Genomic DNA, 27,020 nt, shown 5'->3' with positions numbered 1-27,020 from the left:
GGCATATATATGTTGTAAGGTGGTATATATAGTAACTGTTTATGCCTGAAGTAAACTAAGATACGTAGTAAAGGGATACAAGTAACAATGAATGTCTATAGTAATCAGTACAGCTAGATGTATGGACTCTCTCTTCTCCTTTGTTGCTGAGATCTCTCGTCTTCACTCTGGCTTAACTGTTCCTATCAAATGTTTAACTCTCACCTAACATTCACTGACCATATTTGGTCATCCTGTCCAGCGCGATAGCGACTGAAAGGTTTTAAGCCCTTTTGCTTCGTGTAAAAAAAAAGGTAAGGAACGGCTCTGGATCACCTGTTACCTGGTCTGTTGTGGCCAGTTTGCTGAGCGTCTATCCCGCACAGGTTTGGGCTCGAGACGTATATCGGTCTTGTTTGGCCCGTAATCCTGCGCTTTTAATCCCCATCTGTGGTTCAGCCTGTGTCAAGCTAGCATGTGCTCATACGATGTTACTCTCTAAATATATGTAGGAGACTTTAGATTTTAGAGGTCAAACTCTTTTGTTTAATGATGGATCAAGTCGCAAACTTTGCCAAATTTCTGATTTGTCGTTCAAAGTTTCAATGTAGTGTTTAGGAGGGCTTCGCCTGACTTTCTCATTATGATAATATTTTTAAAACTGTGTTAACGAATCAAGATAATTTTAGGAGTTGGAATAGTTTTCGGTGATGTTTGACCGATATTTAGGATCAGTCATTGTCTGGATTTTGTCATTGTTTCTTCGATAACATTTTATGCATTCTTTCTGTGTGACAAGAGTCAGCTGCGCTCGTATGTTATAGAGCTGAGCCAGAAGGAAGAGATTTGCCAGTAAAACACAGCTTCTTCAACATGGAATAGGACGAGGGTAAACATGACTAAATTTGTTAAATGAGAACTTTGAGTAAACTTCTCTGTATGTTTACACTATTAAAGCTTCTCGGCCGGAAAGAAATATTTTAACTTTATGATGTTGGTTTGATGGAGAATACTGTAGCCTTTTACTGTGGGTAGCACTGTATCTAGAATGCTGTTACTTAACTGGAACAAATAGGGTTATGTATGATATTCACATAAAATCTAATTTGACAGAACCATTAAAGGGATGCCATATTTTTTAGGACTAGTTTGTAGGAGTGAAATGAGGTTGAATCGGGTCGAAGAAGCAACTAGCCAACCAAAACATGAAACGCCCTGGAACACAACAAACCTAAAAGTATGCAGTGTCTCAAAGATAATAGAAATATCAAAGACAACTGTATTTAACAAGTTCAAATCAAAGTGTTTTTTTCAGATAATCAAATTTCAAAAGGTTGTATAGTTTCCATATTTTTTCTGCTTATGGGCATTGGAACTGTCCTGATAACCTTCTCCAACATGCACACTCAAATTGATATTGGTTTTGAATTTGGGGGTAAAAGTAGGTACCATTATTATTTGTTTTCCCTGTTATTTTTGTTACCTACTTTGAGAAATGTACAAACAAGATACATCTCTACAGTAACATGTTACCTACACAGAGAAATGTACAAACAAGGTACATCTCTACAGTAACATGTTACCTACATAGAGAAATGTACAAACAAGATACATCTCTACAGTAACATGTTACCTACATAGAGAAATGTACAAACAAGGTACATCTCTAAAGTAACATGTTACCTACATAGAGAAATGTACAAACAAGATACATCTCTACAGTAACATGTTACCTACACAGAGAAATGTACAAACAAGGTACATCTCTACAGTAACATGTTACCTACATAGAGATGTACAAACAAGATACATCTCTACAGTAACATGTTACCTACATAGAGAAATGTACAAACAAGGTACATCTCTACAGTAACATGTTACCTTCATAGAGAAATGTACAAACAAGATACATCTCTACAGTAACATGTTACCCACATAGAGAAATGTACAAACAAGGTACATCTCTACAGTAACATGTTACCTACATAGAGAAATGTACAAACAAGATACATCTCTACAGTAACATGTTACCCACATAGAGAAATGTACAAACAAGATACATCTCTACAGTAACATGTTACCTACATAGAGAAATGTACAAACAAGGTACATCTCTACAGTAACATGTTACCTACATAGAGAAATGTACAAACAAGATACATCTCTACAGTAACATGTTACCTACATAGAGAAATGTACAAACAAGGTACATCTCTACAGTAACATGTTACCTACATAGAGAAATGTACAAACAAGGTACATCTCTACAGTAACATGTTACCTACATAGAGAAATGTTCAAACAAGATACATCTCTACAGTAACATGTTACCTACATAGAGAAATGTACAAACAAGGTACATCTCTACAGTAACATGTTACCTACATAGAGAAATGTACAAGCAAGATACATCTCTACAGTAACATGTTACCTACATAGAGAAATGTACAAACAAGATACATCTCTACAGTAACATGTTACCTACATAGAGAAATGTACAAACAAGATACATCTCTACAGTAACATGTTACCCACATAGAGAAATGTACAAACAAGGTACATCTCTACAGTAACATGTTACCCACATAGAGAAATGTACAAACAAGGTACATCTCTACAGTAACATGTTACCTACATAGAGAAATGTACAAACAAGATTCATCTCTACAGTAACATGTTACCTTCATAGAGAAATGTACAAACAAGATACATCTCTACAGTAACATGTTACCCACATAGAGAAATGTACAAACAAGATACATCTCAACAGTAACATGTTACCCACATAGAGAAATGTACAAACAAGGTACATCTCTACAGTAACATGTTACCTACACAGAGAAATGTACAAACAAGGTACATTTCTACAGTAACATGTTACCTACATAGAGAAATGTACAAACAAGATACATCTCTACAGTAACATGTTACCCACATAGAGAAATGTACAAACAAGATACATCTCTACAGTAACATGTTACCTACACAGAGAAATGTACAAACAAGGTACATCTCTACAGTAACATGTTACCTACATAGAGAAATGTACAAACAAGGTACATTTCTACAGTAACATGTTACCTACATAGAGAAATGTACAAACAAGGTACATCTCTACAGTAACATGTTACCTACATAGAGAAATGTACAAACAAGATACATCTCTACAGTAACATGTTACCTACATAGAGAAATGTACAAACAAGATACATCTCTACAGTAACATGTTACCTACATAGAGAAATGTACAAACAAGGTACATCTCTACAGCAACATGTTACCTACATAGAGAAATGTACAAACGAGGTACATCTCTACAGTAACATGTTACCTACATAGAGAAATGTACAAACAAGATACATCTCTACAGTAACATGTTACCTACATAGAGAAATGTACAAACAAGATACACCTCTACAGCAACCTACACTTGGTAGGCCTTTCTGACCACAGTGTTTTCCTTCAAAACTATCAATTTGTGTTTATCATCATGTGTATCTTCAACTTTATCTGGATCTGTCATTCATACACAGAGTCTCTGAGTCCTGACATGTGACACCAGGTGCCTGGGAGTATGAAGTTTTCGATGGTGTCATGTCAACTGTATAATGGGGAAGTGAATCTGTGACAGCCAGTTCACTACAAAACAGTATAGATGCAAGTTCATATCAATTTATTTTCAAAGTACACTGACAGAATGGATTTAAAGAAATAATTGTCAACATCAGTTGTTTTGAAGACTGGTTTGGTTTGGATCCCTGGGAAGATGTAGATTTCCATTGAAGTAATGACCATGATATGACACGGACACTTTTTACAGTCTTGAGCCTTGGCAAGGTGATCTTTTTTTCCCAACATATTATTTTTGGCAGCCATTTTAGACAAGGGTGAACAAGTGGTTCTGTAACCTTTCCTAAATAATGAAGTCACCACGTAAAAATCAGCTATACCTAACACAAAATGAAGGTATTAATTTATTTTAGCTTTCTCTATTCTAATTAATATTTGAAACCTTTACAGGTATACCATTCAAATTTGGGTCACAGTTTTTGTCCTTGAAAGAAAGTATGTCGCATTAAATGTTGCAGATGTTTTTGTGTACCTTCCCCAAGTTGGTATGGATGCAAGAAAATGTGTGGAGGGTTGGTCCCAACACAAGCTGAGATATTGAATGAATTACAAGAAAATCTACAGAATTTCGGGAAGCAGTGGAGAGAGGAAACTATTGACTCTGGCCTCTGCTGTATTTGCACAAATCTGGTTATTTTGTTGACAATAATTGTTGGCTGAAAAAACATAAACTGTTGAAACCAAACATGGTACTTGTGAGCCTGTAAGGGCCGTGGTCAGGGGATTGTCCGCGTGTAGATATGCTCTGAAAACAGATCTCGGCCATGCTGGCTTTGTAATGTGGATAGTCAGAAGATTATTATTAACATTTTTGGCAGATAGAAAGCTATCAAAACAACTTGATAAGGAGGGTGACATGTTTGGTGATAATTTCTTGACATAACCTGACAGGATAAACACTGCATAAAAAAACCTTAGTATCACAAAGAATATATGTCAAGAAGTCACAGTTAGATTAGATCACTTACTGCCCTGTTTTGAATATTGATCCTGTGATGCTAGTACTGGTACTATGTTTTTACTGCAACTTTAATACTACTATACTGTAATAGTTGTAATAATGCTACTAGTGTTACGATAATGTTTCTTCTGCAACTGTAATGCCACTATAGGGTAAATTAATGCTTCTGCTGTTGGTTTAATGTTTTTACTCCGACTGTAATACTACTTTATGGCAATTTAATGCTGCTACTGTTACTATGATGCCACTAGTGCTAATTCTGAGTCTCTGTTGCTACTATCAGTGCAAATGAGGGAATCTTTCAGTGTAAATAAAAGCGACAAAACCCTTTCCATAATCATAGAGGTCTCTGCTGAAAGCAGACTCCATTGTAGGATTCCAACTAATATCATAAGAATGAGTGGCATCTGCATCCGGACATGCTTACCCTTGTTGTGAACACCTGGTATCTTCGCTGATTTTCAGTGATACATTCCTGTAATTTTCACTATTTTGCCATTTAAACACAATGGAATCTGTTTCAACAGATAATATCTGATTATTCTCTGGCATTGATGTCCTTTATGTTATGAATCACTAATAGTGATGACACCAAGTATAGGGAAGATAAGACAAATACTCATTTGTGTCTCCGAGAACTATGTGTGAAGGACATGTGCTTTCTGCTTGTTGATGGAGAGCGTGATGCATCTTGATCATTCTTCATCACACTTCCTACAAAGGAATACATGTTCGCTGGTCTGGCCACTGGAATATCAACAGATGAGAGGCAATACAACATTTGACTTAGTCCTCGTGCTATTAAAACAGAAAAATAACTACTCATTTATGTTAATGCAGTGCCACAATATTTTGTGTCGACACAATTTTCTTGAAAGGGAGCAATATTTACATAAACACAACCTAAGAAATTTGTGATTTTCGAAATGAAGAAACCCAAATTTCTAGTTTTCATAGTATAACTATCCATCATCACCTTGAAAGCTCAAAAATTTACATAAATTCTCTCCCTTATCAGTAATAGAATCGTACTTCTTTCTCTCAATCACCTAACTTAATGGAAATTTGCCGATTTGGCTCATTTTTCTCTTCGCTCTTTTTCATGAGTGTTCACACAACAGTTCTGAATTTTGCATAAAGGCTATGGCTGGCCTGCAAAGCCATGCTGACAATAAATCTATATGTGTGATCCTGATGGGTCGTCAGCGAATTGGGGCTCGTCTGCTTATGCATGTCCGTCCCGTACCAGTTAACCCACGGTGTTGGAAGCAGGCGAAAATTCCCCAATCAATATTCTTATCAGCAATATGTACACACACAAGAGAAGCATCTGTAATGGATGTAAGGACCTAATACACTTTTCCATGGATACCTGCTCAAGAAAAACCCATATGACGTCACAGGATACAAATTCCTGTCCTGCCAACGATAGACCTTCACAAGACGAATTGATTAAAAGCCTGCTTGTATTTGAAGTCTTTCGTAGTCCTAGGATGATATTTTGGTTTTTCAATGTGAAATTAATAGGTTATGTCACAATATGAAGGATAAGGCAGATTTTGCACATCGTCTCAAAGAACTTGCATCCCCATAGGCTGGTGTTAAGAACCTATATGACAAAGCCAGAGAATTTCTATCCCATCAAAAAAAGGCTGGTGTGATTGTTGGCACATTTACATACATCAATAGCTGTTTAATTAAATGAAATATTGATGGGCAGGGGTTTTGATTTTGTGGCCATACTCTTAAAGAACTGTAGGCATTAATACAAGAATATTATAAAAACTTGGGACATTCATTATAAGTGCCCATTTCGATGAAGTCAGTGTGCCCTCGGTGTTGTGAAGCCCGCGGGGATATCGCGGCATGAAAACATGGCCATTGTGTTTCCTACAGAGGCGGAGGTACCAGCCCTCAAGGCCTGGGTATTAATGAACGGCAGAACAATATGACTCTATGGTCTTCACAAAAATCAGCACAAATATATTATTGTTATTGTTTTCAAACACATTGCAAATGGTGCCAGTATGAGCTTAACAAGTAATATTCAGTTTGCCAAGCAAAAAAGAGGAAATATTAACTTGCCCATGTTCAGTGTTTGTCACATGCTGCCATCATTATGCTGCTTGAAGTGTCACAAGTAATATATTGTTGGGTTGAAGAAGAGAGAAAAAAGAAATCGAAATAAGAGGTCAGTTTATCAATTTGTTTCATTGCCCACAAAGTACATCTGGTCTTTTAATCATAAACTAGCAATATTTGGCAGTGATTAAGGAAGTATTTCTTCAAATGAAATATTGTCTTGGTATTATATGTTTGAGAAAATTAATACCCCATTCATCATGGTTTAATATGGAAATATCAATATGTATTTTTTGCATTATTGATTTTGTAGAAGTAAGGTTGGTCTCTAATTGATGTTTGAGTCTTGATTTTTGTATTAGCTCTTATGCCATCATTTGAAATTATGATTATCATCTTTCAGTTGTTTAAAACAGGTTTTTAGGAGAGTATTGCACTACCCAGTAGTGTGGGTGCTTGCTTGTTTGACACAAGTCTGGGTTCTATTCCCAACATGGGTACTGCATTGCCTCACCCTGAGACACAGGGTTATACAATTATAGATTAAAGATTGGAAAATGCTTGATTGGTCAATCAGGGGTATCAAATGACATTAAACCCCCTCTGATTGAAACAGCTGACTCTACAGCTGCATCATCTATGGAAGCTAGTATTTTGAGAATAGTACTTCTTTTTCAGTCAGTGTCGGTAGAAATAATTTAATAATTATATGTACAGTTATAGGCTACAAAATGTTAAGTTGTGGTTACTACAATATTCAAAGGATTTGTGGCAATATATTTTGTGCAGAAAATACAATAGAATTTGACAAAGAGAATGTGTTTTTTTAAGTTTTGTGAACAACAGAGAGCTTGCTATTTGTATGTACAACTGTGACGTCATACCTTTTGCGTCACAATGAGCGATGTGGCGTCGAAATAGTGGCGCTTTGTGTTGAACCAAACCTCTGGAAGGCTTGCTTATTTTTCTTATGGCGTTTCCACCTCATGTTAGCTTATGACGTTGCTGTGCTACATGCTTTCAGTGCCTGTCATAAGTTCATGTGAAGTATTACGGTCTTAACAAACTGCTTGACGGGAAAGGCCATATATTGTTTAAAGGCCATTGTCAGTGATTCCGTAAATTCTGATCGACAACCCACTCAAAACTCAACCCATGTGGCTTCAGACTGTGCATTCAGTTCCAAATTCAATTTAGCGCAGTTAAATCTACAGGTAACATAGCACTACATTGAAAACACAGTATGTTTATCTGCTGATAGACACACAGGCGTAGGCCTATATTACATACATGTAACATGATCCATCATATTGAGAGCACATTTTGTTATGTTCTTGAGATGAGAATACTAACATGTTAAGTATCAAGGATCATGTTACAAGTATGGCTTTAAGAGCTCCTTTTGTCGTAATTAAAGTAGTGAGTGAGTGAGTGAGTTGGGTTTAACGCCCCTTTTAACAGTATTCCAAGTTATATCGCGGCGTGTCAGCTTAATGTGGGAGGAAAACCCGAAGTGATGCAGGTCTCAGACGTTTACCACTTCGGTTAAACCCACGAGCACGGGTATGGTGCTGACAAACCTAGAAACATAATCGGGGCGAACCGGGATTCGAACCCACAATCATAAGTTTCTGGCGTGCCCAAGGGACGCAACTCTGCACAGCGAATCGCGGCACCTTAGACGACTGGGCCACCCGTGTCCCCCGTAGTTAAAGTAATGAACATTACTGGTTTTTATACCCCGACCTTTTACGTCTGGGGTATATAGTTATACATGTACCAAGGTTCCTTCCATCCGTCTGAAAACTTTGTCCACGCGATTTATCTTAAACTATTCAGTGGATTCATCTCAAACTTAGTACATATAATCTGTGTCATATGGAGGGGTGCAGTCAAAAAAAATAAAAATGTTTTTATTAATTTTTCCATTTTTTTATGAATTTTTCAAACCCTAACCCTATTCATTATTTAATTTGAAACTACTGACACACTAGGTGGGTCGGGGGTATTAGTGAGCCATGCTCACTTTTGCCCTTGTTTTTCTAAATTTGATGAAAGAAGGACTTGATTGAACTATATCAGCTGTTTTATATATATAGTATCATCAAGCAGTTGAACTTAATGCAGGGCATTGGGTCAAATAATTTGGACCATTTATTGCTTCATGTGAGGCAAAGAAAATTATAAATTGCTCAAAATGCTAAAGCATAGAAAATCCTAAGTGAAAGAGAAAAAGAGATGGAGTCCTGATGAGGCTTAAATGTTCCCATTGGCAAGAATAGCTCATCAAATCAGATACGTTTAGCAGTAAATGGCAGAGTATGTTCAAATGAATAAGGTTCTTGTCCTGTTTACTTTATTTTTAAGACAAACGATTATGTTCTGGTGTGTTGGTCATGATTGCAAACAGGAACCCCAAAACTACTTGCATCATGATCACCAGACGGTAGTAGATTGCTATTCTCCATCAATCGATACTAATTGATATTCTCCATCAATCGATACTAATTGATATTCTCCATCAATCGATACTAATTGATATTCTCCATCAATAGAAACAGATTGCTATTCTCCATCAATCGATACTAATTGATATTCTCCATCAATCGATACTAATTGCAATTCTCCATCAATAGATACTAATTGATATTCTCCATCAATAGATACAGATTGCTATTTTCCACCAATAGATACAGATTGATATTATCCATCAATAGATACAGATTGCTATTCTCCACCAGTAGATACAGATGCTATTCTCCATCAATAGATACTAATTGATATTCTCCATCAATAGATACAGATTGCTATTTTCCACCAATCGATACAGATTGATATTCTCCATCAATAGATACAGATTGCTATTCTCCACCAATAGATACAGATTGCTATTCTCCACCAATAGATACAGATTGATATTCTCCATCAATAGATACAGATTTTATTCTCCACCAATAGATACAGATTGCTATTCTCCATGAACAGATACAGATTGCTATTCTCCACCAATAGATACATATTGCTATTCTCCACCAATAGATACAGATTTTATTTTCCACCAATAGATACAGATTGCTATTCTCCACCAATAGATACAGATTGCTATTCTCCACCAATAGATACAGATTGATATTCTCCATCAATAGATACAGATTGCTATTTTCCACCAATAGATACAGATTGCTATTCTCAATTAACAGATACAGATTGCTACCCTACAATTGCCTTGTGTAATTCTGGATGTTCAACACCAACATGAGTAAGTTAGTCTTGTTTGTTTATGACTTATACTCCATGACACAGCAGTTAGACCCTTGCAGTCCAGAAATCACCAACACCCCATACACCGTCATAAGCAGTTTTTGCCCGTCTCTCTGTTGGAAACAACTGCCTCCCTATCACCCAGTAGCCAGTAATATTGTAGACAGCCTAATCATCTGTCTACTCTGTCTAGTTCAACTGTATTGGGAATAAGTGGTATAAAGTCCATGTAATCATCTGGTTTATGTAAAGAGAGACAACTTAGAAGTATGGCGATCTTCACCTCAGGAGTCCCTGCCTACCATTTACACGCTTGCATCCTGTAATACTGCAGTCTGCATCTTGATCATCACTTGAAAGTAGACAAAACATTTATAGATAAGATTTTGTCCATCATTTTTTTGTCTACTTTGTTCGCTATTACAGGAAAATAAAGTTGTTATCCATAATTTCTTTTGTCTACTTTGAGTTCCGGCGACATCTAAGAAATGCCTGTCAAACAATTCATCACTTGAAAACTGAAATTATGAAAATTGATAGTTTGTTAAGCTTAAAACTACACAGAAATCTTTTTGAGTCTGGGGACCAAGTAACTGATGCTTCTCATGACTCCATGTAATTTGGATTGGGGTCAGCCTCTGTGACTGACTGTGTGGAATGGTGGTCGTGCTATCCACCACTGGTTTGCCAGACCAGACTCGATAATTCATTCTCAAGTGATATAGCTGAAATATGTCTGACTGTCATGTAAAACAACAAAGATGAAGCTTTGCTTCAAACTGATTATCAGTCGAATCAGAAACAGATCTTAAGTCAAATCTTAAAATGTCAAATGATTTGTTTAGCCTCAACACTGCATGTGGATCCCTTTAGGAGAAGGGGAACAGGTGGCCCAGTTATCTAAGGTGCCTCAATCGCTGTGCAGAGTTGCATCCCTTAGGCATGCCAGAAACTTATGGTTGGTTCGAATCCCGGTTCACCCTGATTATGTTTCTAGGTTTGTCAGCACCATACCCATGCTCGTGGGTTTCACCAAAGTGGTAAACATTTGAGACCTGCATCACCTCGGGCTTTCCTCCCACATTAAGCTGACACGCTGTGATATAACTGGAATACTGTTAAAAGTGGTGTTAAACCCAACACACTCACTCATTTAGGAAAAAACATACCCAATAGATCAATAATATCATGATTGAAATCATTAACAATTTTCAGTCTTCATTTTAGATATTATGGACCAGTCCAGTCATCTGTTGTACCGCCATTTGCTGTGCAGAGTTGCATCCCTTATGTGTGCCAGAAACAGGGGTTCGAACCCTCATTGTGTGTCTATGTCTTAGCGATAGAAATTGGCACTAGTCCTGTAGTTCTAGCCAAACTGCCCATTAGTTAAGGTATCATAAGGACGAATAGAAATTTGCTATTTTAGAGGGTTTTATCCCCCACCATGGAGTGGAAGGGGGATATAGGAATGGGTGCTGTCTGTCTGGTTTCATTTTCGGAGCAGAACTAAAAAATCATGAGAAAGATATTTTAGCCAAACTTTCGTAGCCTTTTGATAGTATGGGATTTTTTTAAAATTTATTTTTCGAGTTTCCATAGCAACGGCTTTTAATTAGACTGAAAATGGCGGTCGTGCTCCTTTCCAGAGCAGATCTTGAAAGCCATACAATATTTCTTCATCAAACTTGGCACATAGATAGGTCTAGTGGTAAACTGGTGCCTTTTGATAGTTTGGGATTTTCTAGAACATTATTTTTCGAGTTTCCATATCAACGACTTTGACTGAAAATGGCGGTACTGCTCATTTCCGGATCAGATTTTGAAAACCGTACAGTATTTCTTTCCTTGCACACAACTGGACATGTTATATTGGCAGGGGATATGAGTATTTCATGCTTGTGCTCTATGTTATCATTATATAGAGTTGTCTACTAAAGCTGTTAGTTTCTACCACTGTTTGTGTCATCACCATTCCCTGCTTGTGGGCTTTTCCAAGTGTGTAACTATCCAAGATTTCAACTTCAGGCTTTCCCCCCACATCAAACTGACACGCCATATGACTTAACTACTGTTCAAAGCATTTTAAAAAACCCTCACTCATTCACTTTTCATCAATGGCTATTCCGTAATAGCCATGACAAAAAATGTATCAATTAGATGTGATACCTCATGTAGACCCTTAAGAAAGCTGAAATCAGCTGTACCCATAAATGAATAATAAGCATATCTTAGTCATCATGATGGGTCATTATGATCACCATTATAACCAGTTAATCAGACAGCATCTTGAGTGTCAATAGCAGCATCGGCACTGTCCCTGCTCATTACTCCGACGGTGTAGAGGGTCAGGATGTTCCTTGGAGCAGAGTGACCCAGAACACTGCAGGCAGGGTCACATTCACACAGTCTCGCTGTTCCTCCTCACAACCTTCATTAAAAATAATGTTCACAAATATTTTAACAATATGAAAGAAATTGTGTTTGTATTTGCAGGTGTGTTTCAATCTGGTGGATGCTCTCCTCGATCAAGCCTGTCTCCCGACCTTTTCTGACCTTACAAATGCTCCTGATATCATCGCCGGCCCTGAGAACTCAATATTACAGGTATAGTCTTATCTTATGATTCTAAGGGTGGTGGGGTAGCCTAGTGGTTTAAGTGTTTACTCATCACGCCGAAGGCCGGGGTTCGATTTCTAACATGGTACCTTGTGTGAAGCCCATTTCTGGGTTCTCCACTGTCATATAGCTTATATGTTGCTAAAAACAGAGTATACCAAATTCCCTCACTCACTCTCCACTACTCACTGAATTTTAGAAGGACACTGGGTGAATGCAATGTGTGATTGTTGTTCATGTACTTTCGACCACTAGGTTTTCCTGTAATTTCTAATATTTTTACAGGCCACAATAATATAGCTGAGAAATTGCTAATGTCAGCATAAAACAATATTGATTCAGATCAAGGTTGAAATAGTTCACAATCATCTTGTTTTTATATCTTATTCTTATCCTTTTTATATCTTATTCTTATCCTTTTTATTCTTATTCTTATCCTTATCCTTTTTACTCTTATACTTATTCCTTTTATTCTTATTCATGTTATTATTATTATTCTTTTTATTCTTATACTTTTTATTCTTATACTTATTCTTATCCTTTTTATTCTTATACTTATTATTCTAATACTTCTTCTTATTCTTTTTATTCTTATTCTTATACTTATTCTTATCCTTTTTATTCTTATTCTTATACTATTCTTATACTTATTCTTATCCTTTTATTCTTATATTTATTCTTATCCTTTTTATTCTTATACTTATTCCTTTTATTCTTATTCATGTTATTATTATTCTTTTTATTTTTATTCTTATACTTTTAATTCTTATTCTTATTCTTATTCTTTTTATCCTTATTATTATACTTATTCTTATCCTTTTTATTCTTATTCTTATACTTATTCTTATCCTTTTTATTCTTATTCTTATACTATTCTTATACTTATTCTTATCCTTTTATTCTTATACGTATTCTTATCCTTCTTATTCTTATTCTTATACTTATTCTTATTCTTTTTATTCTTATATTCTTATTCTTATTCTTTTTATTCTTATACTTGTTATTCTTATACTTATTCTTATTCTTTTTATTCTTATTCTTATACTTATTCTTATATGTATTCTTATCCCTTTTATTCTTATTCTTATACTTTTTATTCTTATTCTTATACTAATTCTTATCCTTTTTATTCTTATACTTATTCTTATTCTTAATCTTCTACTTATTCTTATCCTTTTTATTCTTATACTTATTCTTATCCTTATTATTCTTATTCTTATACTAATTCTTATCCTTTTTATTTTTATACTTATTCTTATTCTTAATCTTATTCTTATCCTTTTTATTCTTATTCTTATACTTATTCTTATTTTTATTCTTATTCTTATACTTATTCTTATCCTTATTATTCTTATTCTTATACTAATTCTTATCCTTTTTTATTCTTATACTTATTCTTATTCTTAATCTTCTACTTATTCTTATCCTTTTTATTCCTATTCTTATCCTTTTATTCTTATTCTTATACTTATTCTTATCCTTTTTATTCTTATACTTATTCTTTTTATTCCTATTCATTTTATTATTCTTATACTTATTCTTATTCTTTTTATTCTTATTCTTTTACTTATTCTTATCCTTTTTATTCTTATACTTATTTTTATCCTTTTTATTCTTATACTCATTCTTATTCTTATACTTATTCTGATTCTTTTTATTCTTATTCTTATTCCTACTTATTAGATGACTGACAGACACACTGAATGATATTTAACCTCATCATGTAGGTAGTTCACTCAGATAGTATATCACCATTTGACACCAGAATTTGATTGGGAATAACAGACAGTCATCGGATGTTTTCCTTGTTTTAAAAAGAATCCATGTACGCTTTTGTTTATCTGAAATGTAATATGTCACACCAGGAAGCTTCACGACACATATCATGACTTCCAAGGAATGTCCCAGCCCCACTGTACACGTTTACAGGCAAATGACTCGGTGATGCAGATGTATTATATGCTACTCAAAAGAAGTTAAGGATCATATTACTATACTTAATGTGTGATCGTGTGGTCCTAAACTTCTTTTGGTCAAATGTAGGCATTATATCAACTCTACTGCAGTGAATAATTCCAAAAATTGCGACATCTGACTTCTTGTAACTTAGATATGTATTGCTGGTGAGGTTATGTGCCATGTTGGAGCATCACAGGGACGGATGCAAATTGAGAGTCATCTAAACCAGCATTGTAAGCTGAATTATGTTTTAAAAAGGTTCACTCAGTGATGTAAAATACCCAGTAGACTGGATCCAAGGGTGTTCAAGTATACTGAATACCCAAAGGAAACTATCAATACCCCAAGTGAATGATGAGTTCATGTGATTAGATACTCAATGGCTCAGAACATCATCTGCAGCCCTGTAACTATGTGTTCGAGGGAGCATGTGTGGATGTGAATGAATGTGTGTATCCGTCTTATATATTTGGGAAAAGCTTGGACACTCGCTTTTTACATGGTACTGTATCGTAGCTGGGCCGGTTCAGTAATTATTAGCAGTTGTACCAAGTCAAAATATTCCCATGGAAATCCATATTTATCATGTCAAAATATCATGTTACCATCAATGCAGGTCTATATTTCTAGTCCCCTTTCTTCTCATGGTTTGGGGAAGTTTGTCTGAGAATACAAGTGTCAGTTAGGAAAACAAACTTAGTTGCTGTTAGCACATGGACCTTCACCTCAGTGGACGTGGTGGTTATTGTGTACCCTGTGTCCTCAAGGCTTCCTCCAGTTCAAGGTGGTTGTTGTGTACCCTGTGTCCTCAAGGCTTCCTCCAGTTCAAGGTGGTTGTTGTGTTCCCTGTGTCCTCAAGGCTTCCTGTAGTTCAAGGTGGTTATTGTGTACCCTGTGTCCTCAAGGCTTCCTCCAGTTCAAGGTGGTTATTGTGTTCCCTGTGTCCTCAAGGCTTCCTCCAGTTCAAGGTGGTTGTTGTGTTCCCCATGTCCTCAAGGCTTCCTGTAGTTCAAGGTGGTTATTGTGTTCCCCATGTCCTCAAGGCTTCCTCCAGTTCAAGGTGGTTGTTGTGTTCCCCATGTCCTCAAGGCTTCCTGTAGTTCAAGGTGGTTGTTGTGTTCCCATGGCCTCAAGGCTTCCTCCAGTTCAAGGTGGTTGTTGTGTTCCCCATGTCCTCAAGGCTTCCTCCAGTTCAAGGTGGTTGTTGTGTTCCCCATGTCCTCAAGGCTTCCTCCAGTTCAAGGTGGTTATTATGTCCCCATGTCCTCAAGGCTTCCTGTAGTTCATGGTGGTAATTGTGTTCCCTGTGTCCTCAAGGCTTCCTCCAGTTCAAGGTGGTTGTTGTGTTCCCCATGTCCTCAAGGCTTCCTCTAGTTCATGTTGGTTGTGGTGTTCCCTGTGTCCTCAAGGCTTCCTCCAGTTCAAGATGGTTATTGTGTTCCCTGTGTCCTGAAGGCTTCCTCCAGTTCATGGTGGTTATTGTGTTCCCCATGTCCTCAAGGCTTCCTCCAGTTCATGGTGGTTATTGTGTTCCCCATGTCCTCAAGGCTTCCTCCTGTTCAAGATGGTTATTGTGTTCCCCATGTCCTCAAGGCTTCCTCCAGTTCAAGGTGGTTATTGTGTTCCCTGTGTCCTCAAGGCTTCCTCCAGTTCAAGGTGGTTATTGTGTTCCCATGTCCTCAAGGCTTCCTCCAGTTCAAGATGGTTATTGTGTTCCCCATGTCCTCAAGGCTTCCTCCAGTTTAAGATGGTTATTGTGTTCCAATGTCCTCAAGGCTTCCTCCAGTTCAAGGTGGTTATTGTGTTCCCTGTGTCCTCAAGGCTTCCTCCAGTTCAAGGTGGTTATTGTGTTCCCATGGCCTCAAGGCTTCCTCCAGTTCAAGATGGTTATTGTGTTCCCCATGTCCTCAAGGCTTCCTCCAGTTCAAGATGGTTATTGTGTTCCCCATGTCCTCAAGGCTTCCTGTAGTTCAAGGTGGTTATTGTGTTCCCCATGTCCTCAAGGCTTCCTCCAGTTCAAGGTGGTTATTGTGTTCCCCATGTCCTCAAGGCTTCCTCCAGTTCAAGATGGTTATTGTGTTCCCTGTGTCCTCAAGGCTTCCTCCAGTTCAAGGTGGTTATTGTGTTCCCTGTGTCCTCAAGGCTTCCTCCAGTTCAAGGTGGTTATTGTGTTCCCATGGCCTCAAGGCTTCCTCCAGTTCAAGATGGTTATTGTGTTCCCCATGTCCTCAAGGCTTCCTCCAGTTGAAGATGGTTATTGTGTTCCCCATGTCCTCAAGGCTTCCTGTAGTTCAAGGTGGTTATTGTGTTCCCCATGTCCTCAAGGCTTCCTCCAGTTCAAGGTGGTTATTGTGTTCCCCATGTCCTCAAGGCTTCCTCCAGTTCAAGATGGTTATTGTGTTCCCTGTGTCCTCAAGGCTTCCTCCAGTTCAAGGTGGTTATTGTGTTCCCTGTGTCCTCAAGGCTTCCTCCAGTTCAAGGTGGTTATTGTGTTCCCCATGTCCTCAAGGCTTCCTCCAGTTCAAGGTAGTTATTGTGTTCCCCATGTCCTCAAGGCTTCCTCCAGTTCAAGATGGTTATTGTGTCCCAATGTCCTCAAGGCTTCCTCCAGTTCAAGGTGGTTATTGTGTTCCCTGTGTCCTCAAGGCTTCCTCCAGTTCAAGGTGGTTATTGTGTTCCCATGGCCTCAAGGCTTCCTCCAGTTCAAGGTAGTTATTGTGTTCCCCATGTCCTCAAGGCTTCCTCCAGTTCAAGGTGGTTATTGTGTCCCAATGTCCTCAAGGCTTCCTCCAGTTCAAGGTGGTTATTGTGTTCCCTGTGTCCTCAAGGCTTCCTCCAGTTCAAGGTGGTTATTGTGTTCCCATGGCCTCAAGGCTTCCTCCAGTTCAAGATGGTTATTGTGTTCCCCATGTCCTCAAGGCTTCCTGTAGTTCAAGGTGGTTATTGTGTTCCCCATGTCCTCAAGGCTTCCTCCAGTTCAAGGTGGTTATTGTGTTCCCCATGTCCTCAAGGCTTCCTCCAGTTCAAGATGGTTATTGTGTTCCCTGTGTCCTCAAGGCTTCCTCCAGTTCAAGGTGGTTATTGTGTTCCCCATGTCCTCAAGGCTTCCTCCAGTTCAAGGTAGTTATTGTGTTCCCCGTGTCCTCAAGGCTTCCTCCAGTTCAAGGTGGTTATTGTGTCCCAGTGTCCTCAAGGCTTCCTCCAGTTCAAGGTGGTTATTGTGTTCCCCGTGTCCTCAAGGCTTCCTGTAGTTCATGGTGGTTATTGTGTTCCCCGTGTCCTCAAGGCTTCCTCCAGTTCAAGGTGGTTATTGTGTTCCCCATGTCCTCAAGGCTTCCTCCAGTTCAAGGTGGTTGTTGTGTTCCCCATGTCCTCAAGGCTTCCTCCAGTTCAAGGTGGTTGTTGTGTTCCCCATGTCCTCAAGGCTTCCTCCAGTTCAAGGTGGTTATTGTGTCCCAGTGTCCTCAAGGCTTCCTCCAGTTCAAGGTGGTTGTTGTGTTCCCCATGTCCTCAAGGCTTCCTCCAGTTCCAGGTGGTTATTATGCTGGACAAGAAATAGTTGCAGTTTCCCAGATACCATTTATGAGTTACCAAAAAAACCACAATATTTCCATATTTCTAATGTTGAAGCTGATTCAGATGTCAAACAATTTTCACTCGCAGAAACAAGTTTATGTGTAAAACTGACAATGCAGTAAGCTTGTCATAAAAATGTCTGATTTATTCTGTAATAGTTGAATATGAAATTTAGTCATTTGAATATATGCATCAACCAGTGCTTCAGAGGCAGGAATAATGACACAACCCCAAGCTGCCGTTATTTGCGCCCGTTTGATAGTGCCTCCAATAAACGAAGAAAGGCATACACGAGATTGTCTTATTTCTTTACTGAAATCACAACTCGAATAAGATGATGGAATTAATTTGGGGTTGTCATGACCAGTCATTGTATTGGACAATTTACCTCGCCACATTTCAACACGACCTCTCCTCGTACCCAATTGCTGCAGTTGTAAAATATATGACTCCGCAGTGAAATCAAATGTAGAAAAAACCTGAAATATATCACGTCTAATCGCAGCTACAAAAGCCGTGTGAACTGATCGCTGTTGCCCCTGGCTGTAGATCATGTATATAGCGTTGTCAACATGAGCATAGCAGTTCTCATTAGATGCCATTACAGCTCGATAACCTATTGAATCCGCTTAGTTTCAAACTCCAATTATACACTTCTTCTCTGTGTCAACTTGCTGCACAGCGTTTTTCTCTGAGGGTTAGCTTCTTGTGAACTCCTACACAGCTTATCAAAGATACACGCTATCGAGAACTTCAATATTATTGTTATAAATGGAGTTTCTTCTTCGCGTTCTATTCTGGTGCTCTGAACCAGATGTCAATTACTATTTCTGTTACAGCAACTACTGCTATTAATATTTCTACTACTACTACTACTACTACTACTACTACAGCTACTACTACTACTGCCAGTACTACTACAGCTACTACCACTACTACTACTGCTACCACTACTACCATTACTACTACCACTACTACTACAGCTACTACGACTAATACTACCACTACTACTACTACTACTACTGCTGCTGCTACCACTACTACTACTATACAGGCACGCACATACACATACACACACTCTCTCTCACAGGCATGCAGGCACATGCACATACATATACACACACTCTCTCACACAGGCACGCACACACATGCACTTTCTCACACAGGCATGCACACACATGCACATACATATACACACTCTCTCTCACACAGGCATGCACACACATGCACATACATATACACACACTCTCTCACACAGGCATGCACACACATGCACATACATATACACACACACTCTCACACAGGCTTGCAGGCACATGCACATATATACATACACTCTCTCACACAGGCATGCACACACATGCACATACATATACACACACTCTCTCACACAGGCATGCACACACATGCACATACATATACACACACTCTCTCACACAGGCATGCACACACATGCACATTCATATACACATACTCTCACACAGGCATGCACATACATATACACACACACTCTCACATAGGCATGCACACACATGCACATACATTTACCCACACTCTCTCACACAGGCATGCACACACATGCACATACATATACATACTCTCTCACACAGGCATGCACACACATGCACATACATATACACACACTCTCTCACACAGGCATGCACACACATTCATATACACATACTCTCACACAGGCATGCACACACATGCACATACATATACACACACACTCTCACATAGGCATGCACACACATGCACATACATTTACCCACACTCTCTCACACAGGCATGCACACACATGCACATACATATACACACACTCTCTCACACAGGCATGCACACACATGCACATACATATACACACACTCTCACACAGGCATGCACACACATGCACATACATATACACACTTTCTCACACAGGCATGCACACACATGCACATACATATACACAATCTCTCACACAGGCATGCACACACATGCACATACATATACACACACTCTCTCACACAGGCATGCACACACATGCACATACATATACACACACTCTCTCACAGGCATGCACACACATGCACATACATATACACACACACTCTCACATAGGCATGCACACACATGCACATACATTTACCCACACTCTCTCACACAGGCATGCACACACATGCACATACATATACACACTCTCTCACACAGGCATGCACACACATGCACATACATATACCTACACTCTCTCACACAGGCATGCACACACATACACATACATATACACACACTCTCTCACACAGGCATGCACACACATGCACATACATATACACACACTCTCACACAGGCATGCACACACATGCACATACATATACACACACTCTCTCACACAGGCATGCACACACATGCACATACATATACACACACTCTCTCACAGGCATGCACACACATGCACATACATATACACACACACTCTCACATAGGCATGCACACACATGCACATACATTTACCCACACTCTCTCACACAGGCATGCACACACATGCACATACATATACACACTCTCTCACACAGGCATGCACACACATGCACATACATATACCCACACTCTCTCACACAGGCATGCACACACAAACACATACATATACACACACTCTCTCACACAGGCATGCACACACATGCACATACATATACACACACTCTCACACAGGCATGCACACACATGCACATACATATACACACACTCTCTCACACAGGCATGCACACACATACATATACACACACTCTCACACAGGTATGCAGGCACATGCACATATATACATACACTCACACAGGCATGCATGCACATGCACACACATATACACACACTCTCACACAGGCATGCAGGCACATGCACATATATATACACACTCTCACAGGCATGCATGCACATACATATACACACACTCTCTCACACAGGCATGCATGCACATACATATACACACACTCTCTCACACAGGCATGCACACACATGCACATACATATACACACACTCTCACACAGGCATGCAGGCACATGCACATATATATACAGGCATGCAGGCACATGCACATACATACACACACACTCTCTCACACAGGCATGCAGGCACATGCACATATATAAACACACACTCTCTCACACAGGCATGCACACACACACTCTTCATATACTGCATATGTTACTTCATCAGCTGCAACTACTACTACTACTCAACTTCCTCTACTGCATATACTGCTTCTTCTACTGCAACTCCTGCCTCCTCTGCTGCTTCTTCTACTGCAACTACTGCTTTCTCAGCTGCAACTACTGCTTCCTCTACTGCAACTGCATCTTCCTGTGCTGCTACTACTGCTTTTTTTACTGCAACTACTGCTTCCTCTACTGCAACTACTGCTTCCTTTACTGCAACTACCTCTTCCTCTGCTGCAACTACTGCTTCCTCTACGGCTTCCTCTACTGCGACTACTGCTTCCTCTGCTGCAACTACTGCTTCCTCTACTGCAACTACTGTTTCATCTGCTGCAACTACTGCTTCCTCTACTGCAACTGCTGCTTCCTTTACTGCAAATACTGCTTCCTCTGCTGCAACTACTGCTTCCTCTGCTGCAACTACTGCTTCCCCTACTGCAACTACTGCTTCATCCTCTGCATTTATTACTTTTACTTTTTCTTTACATCTTGAGTTGAGTAGTTATTTCTGCAACTAATGCATTTGTTGTTATTAGCTGTTGCATCTGTATTAATAATAGCGATAATAATAATAATAGTTATAATAATAATTGCCTTCTACTACCACTGCAACTACAAGATGTGCATGTAATCACTCGCCCTACTGACATCCCACATTGATGTATCCTCACTAAATCTGATGAGTACCACAAGCTTTGTTTGTCCATACAGTTAAAGGTAAACATGCTTTTTGCAAACCAGATCTGATTTATGTTGACAGAGTATCAGAAACATGCACGATGCGGCTTGACACATACGATCACACAGATTCTTGAAATTATTTACATCATGGACAGAAATCAATAATTTAAGGAGTTTCACCTTTCAGTGGCCGTCAGCTCTATATATAGTAACCCACTTTCAACCAGGGACGTAGGACGGGATTGGGGAAGTATTGACCTTGACTAACAGTCCAGTTACTTAGGGCCCTGTAGAAGGGAATTGCATTATCACCATTGAAAAATGGCTTTTCAGTGGTTTTGATGTACATGGAGGCACCATTCACTAAAGGGGTATGGTGTCTTTAATTGTGTGTTGCCTTGAGTTATAGCTGGCAAAGTAGTAGGCTGACAACCAATTGTGGGGGGAAATTAAAGGCTGCCAGTCCATGCAAACATTAAACTGGAAATGATACAGTTGCATGCCATTCTAGGTTATTGATTGTTGCCCACTGAAGAAATATCAAAGTTAATCAAGTAGGTCTTCTCACTTGAGAGATTCAGGTGTTACCCGGGGCATTATGTTGGTTTGTCTTTAGGGTAGCAGCATATCAGCTCTCAGTGATAGTGATGATCAAGACGATGATCATGACGATTATGGTTATACTGACTGAGTGAGAGAGGTTTTAGTTATACAAATATTCCAAGCATATCCAACTGCCTGTGTAAATCCCATCAGCAATACCAGTGGTTCTCAGAACGAGAAACAAACGTCATCAGGGTTCGTTTTGACACACACACAGCCAGGCCTTTCACTGTAGCTCCCCAATCCTCAGATGCCCTAAATACATGCATGGACCCCGTGGGGATTTGGGGATTAGATCCCCAGCAATCTATACTTGTAGGAGAAAACATGCCTCTCAGAGGTTTAGGCAGTAGATTTATGATGGTTGTAAGAGGCGGCCAAATGGATTGGATGGTCAGGCTCGGTGACTTGGTTGATTGTGTGTCATCGTATTGGTTGATTGTAAAAAGTATGACAAATGTGATGATTATTATGATAAGGATGAAGATGATGATAATGATGATGAAAATCATGTGATTATGATTATTAAGAAGCTTGTCTTCAAGTCATACCATCATGCTGAAACAGGTTAGACTCCTGACAAAGGTGCAATGTGTGAACCTGCTTATTGATGCCCCCTCCAATGATGTAGCTTGCCTGTTGGTGCCCCCTCCAACGATGTAGCTTGCCTGTTGGTGCCCCTCCCATGATGTAGCTTGCCTGTTGGTGCCCCCTCCCTCGATTTAACTTGCCTGTTGGTGCCCCCTCCCATGATGTATCTTGCCTGTTGGTGCCCCCTCCCATGATGTAGCTTGCCTGTTGGTGCCCCCTCCCATGATGTATCTTGCCTGTTGGTGCCCCCTCCCATGATGTAGCTTGCCTGTTGGTGCCCCCTCCGACGATGTAACTTGCCTGTTGGTGCCCCCTCCCATGATGTATCTTGCCTGTTGGTGCCCCCTCCAGCGATGTATCTTGCCTGTTGGTGCCCCCTCCCATGATGTAGCTTGCCTGTTGGTCCCCCCTCCCGCAATGTAGCTTGCCTGTTGGTGCCCCTTTCCGCGATGTAGCTTGCCTGTTGGTGCCCCCTCCAGCGATGTAGCTTGCCTGTTGGTGCCCCTTCCCGTGATGTAGCTTGCCTGTTGGTGCCCCCTCCGACGATGTAACTTGCCTGTTGGTGCCCCCTCCCATGATGTATCTTGCCTGTTGGTGCCCCCTCCAGCGATGTATCTTGCCTGTTGGTGCCCCCTCCCATGATGTAGCTTGCCTGTTGGTCCCCCCTCCCGCAATGTAGCTTGCCTGTTGGTGCCCCTTTCCACGATGTAGCTTGCCTGTTGGTGCCCCCTCCCATGATGTAGCTTGCTTGTTGGTCCCCCCTCCCGCAATGTAGCTTGCCTGTTGGTGCCCCTTTCCGTGATGTAGCTTGCCTGTTGGTGCCCCCTCCAGCGATGTATCTTGCCTGTTGGTGCCCCCTCCAGTGATGTAGCTTGCCTGTTGGTGCCCCCTCCCATGATGTAGCTTGCCTGTTGGTGCCCCCTCCCATGATGTAGCTTGCCTGTTGGTGCCCCCTCCCATGATGTAGCTTGCCTGTTGGTGCCCCCTCCCGTGATGTATCTTGCCTGTTGGTGCCCCCTCCCACGATGTAGCTTGCCTGTTGGTGCCCCCTCCAGCAATGTATCTTGCCTGTTGGTGCCCCCTCCCATGATGTAGCTTGCCTGTTGGTCCCTCCTCCTGCAATGTATCTTGCCTGTTGGTGCCCCCTCCAGCAATGTATCTTGCCTGTTGGTGCCCCCTCCCATGATGTATCTTGCCTGTTGGTGCCCCCTCCAGCGATGTATCTTGCCTGTTGGTGCCCCCTCCCATGATGTAGCTTGCCTGTTGGTCCCCCCTCCCGCAATGTAGCTTGCCTGTTGGTGCCCCTTTCCGCGATGTAGCTTGCCTGTTGGTGCCCCCTCCCATGATGTAGCTTGCCTGTTGGTCCCCCCTCCCGCAATGTAGCTTGCCTGTTGGTGCCCCTTTCCGCGATGTAGCTTGCCTGTTGGTGCCCCCTCCAGCAATGTAGCTTGCCTGTTGGTGCCCCCTCCCATGAACCTTTGTTGTTTGCCCTCGCAAAGCCATCAGGATCTCGATAAACTCAGAAATTAATATTATATAAGCTCAGTTTGTATTTTCTGTTGTATGCAGAGTTCACTGTGGGTATTTTAGGGCAGGATAGGTGTCAAATTTTCCATGCTTATCTCCCCTTGGGATTTCCAGGATAGAATATGCCCAGGAATACCGCTTATCTCTTGATAGGGGTTTCCAGGCAGGATCGCCCCCAAGTATTCTGTTTGTTTCCCACGGTTGAATCAGGACATCAATGTACAAAGTAGGCACCATTTATGGATAACATAAATATATACTTTATATATTCTGTACCATGTTCATTATTCAGCCTTGCTTGACAACAATATCAGGATCTATTCCGAAGCGTCGCCATTACAGTAGAATAATAAAGTTGTTCTGTGCACAGTTGCGTCCCGTGGACACGCCAGAAACCTATGATTGTGGGTTCGAATCCCGGTTCGCCGCGATTATGTTTCTAGGTTTGTCAGCACCATACCCGTGCTCGTGGATTTCACCGAAGTGGTAAACGTCTGAGATCTGCATCACTTCGGGCTTTCCTCCCACATTGAGCTGACACGCTGTGATATAACTGGAATACTGTTAAAAGCGGCGTTAAACATAATTCACTCACTCAATGAATGTGTGCGGGTGTTGTGTGTTGTGCATGTGTGTGTGTGTGTGTGTGTGTGTGTGTTGTGCATGTGTGTGTGTGTTGTGCATGTGTGTGTGTGTTGTGCATGTGTGTGTTGTGTGTGTGTTGTGCATGTGTGTGTGTGTGTTGTGCATGTGTGTGCGTGTGTTGTGCATGTGTGTGCGTGTGTTGTGCATGTGTGTGTTGTGCATGTGTGTGTGTGTTGTGCATGTGTGTGCGTGTGTTGTGCATGTGTGTGTTGTGCATGTGTGTGTGTGTGTGTTGTGCATGTGTGTGCGTTTGTTGTGCATGTGTGTGTTGTGCATGTGTGTGTGTGTGTTGTGCATGTGTGTTTGTGTGTTGCGCATGTGTGTGCGTGTGTGTGTGTTGTGTGTGTGTGATTGATATTATAAGCAATGTTCCACATCATTGAGGTGCGATGATGCATAAATGTAGATATGACAAATGCTTGTTTTTATTCCTTGTTATAAGATGTTATTGTCATAACACGGGGTATGTTTGCTTTCTGTGGTTGGTGGCTAGGTCAGACAATAATAAGTCGGATGTGTCAAGCCTCGGATATTCGTACAGGACTTCATGACACTGGGGCTCAACTGTATTCTGAAAGTTGATGAACCTGTTAAACTAATGGCCAGTGACATTACATATCTCTCAGTGATCAACATTTCGTTGAAACGACCAGAGATAATGAACCATAACATATTTCACAAAAAGATGAAACTATATTTTTATTAGCAATCAGAAAATTAAGCTCCATAGCTAGAAAATTCAAATCCAATTATTATATTTCTCATTTTTCATTTCAACGAAATACAATTTTTGTTTGACAACAAATATCATTATTAGGTCCTAAATGACAAACTGCTGATAGGAATACTTTCACACGATATATATCAAAGTGGAAGTAATTATTCAAGCTAACATAAAACTGTAAGTATGGACATTTAGATTCTAATAAATGCCTGGAGCTGCTGAAAGAAAAAACTACTTTACTATCACGTCCACGTCAAACCTTCAGAATGAGAATATTGCTTAGGGATATCAGTCCTATTGGCGTCATTTTAACAGAACTTTACAGCTATGTAAAGATTATCCCTCAAATTCTGAAAGATTTTTTGATATGATAATTACTGATAATTTTTTCACCTGTATTGTATATATAGAGAAATATGCATGGTAATAAACCTGATTATTTAATATTTATAATTTAATCATTCTAAAGCAGAAAAACTGTATTTTGTTATGACAAGCACGAAGCAGGGACTAGGAAGGTTCCAGCTACCTCAGCAAGTATGGCTACATATTAATCGAATTCTGTAATAATAAATGTCATTCAACAGCAGAGCAGGTTTTTGAAATTTAATTGTTTTCTTTAATAAGTATTTAAATTGGACCAATTTAAATTCAATTGGTTAGGATACTCTGACCTTTCAGTGTCTTGTACAGCGCAGAGTTTTAATTTTAGTTTTTACAAATTCATGGCTCCAAGTTTCGAAACTGAACTTTTTTCCAAATGAGTTATTCTTGGAATATTACATTTCAAGTTATTGGCGTTGAAATGAACATTGAAATGAGCGAGCCGAGGGATCAATAGCATAGTGAGGCTGAAATACCTTTTAATCTCACTTACAACTAATACTGTTTCCAAACATGCTAATTTCAAATGTAACACAAGTGTGATGTTCCGCAACTTTTTAATGACCGAACATACACATCTCAGTAAATTGTTGATGGAATTTCATCGTTT

General features: G+C 39.8%; 1 protein-coding gene across 1 annotated transcript in view; it reads left to right on the top strand.

The window, feature by feature from the left end:
- LOC124143175 (protein fuzzy homolog) overlaps positions 1 to 27,020 on the top strand; it is a 141,972-nt gene that overhangs the window by 94,070 nt on the left and 20,882 nt on the right. Inside the window, exon 4 of the mRNA XM_046512031.2 lies at positions 12,410 to 12,520. Coding sequence (XP_046367987.2) covers positions 12,410 to 12,520 — 111 coding nt within the window. The remainder of the gene's footprint in view (positions 1 to 12,409; positions 12,521 to 27,020) is intronic.

Source organism: Haliotis rufescens, unplaced genomic scaffold (genome assembly GCF_023055435.1).
Source record: "Haliotis rufescens isolate VD_foot unplaced genomic scaffold, xgHalRufe1.0.p SCAF_6, whole genome shotgun sequence".
Classification (NCBI taxonomy): domain Eukaryota; kingdom Metazoa; phylum Mollusca; class Gastropoda; order Lepetellida; family Haliotidae; genus Haliotis; species Haliotis rufescens.
This window is presented reverse-complemented; position numbering and strand designations above follow the sequence as displayed.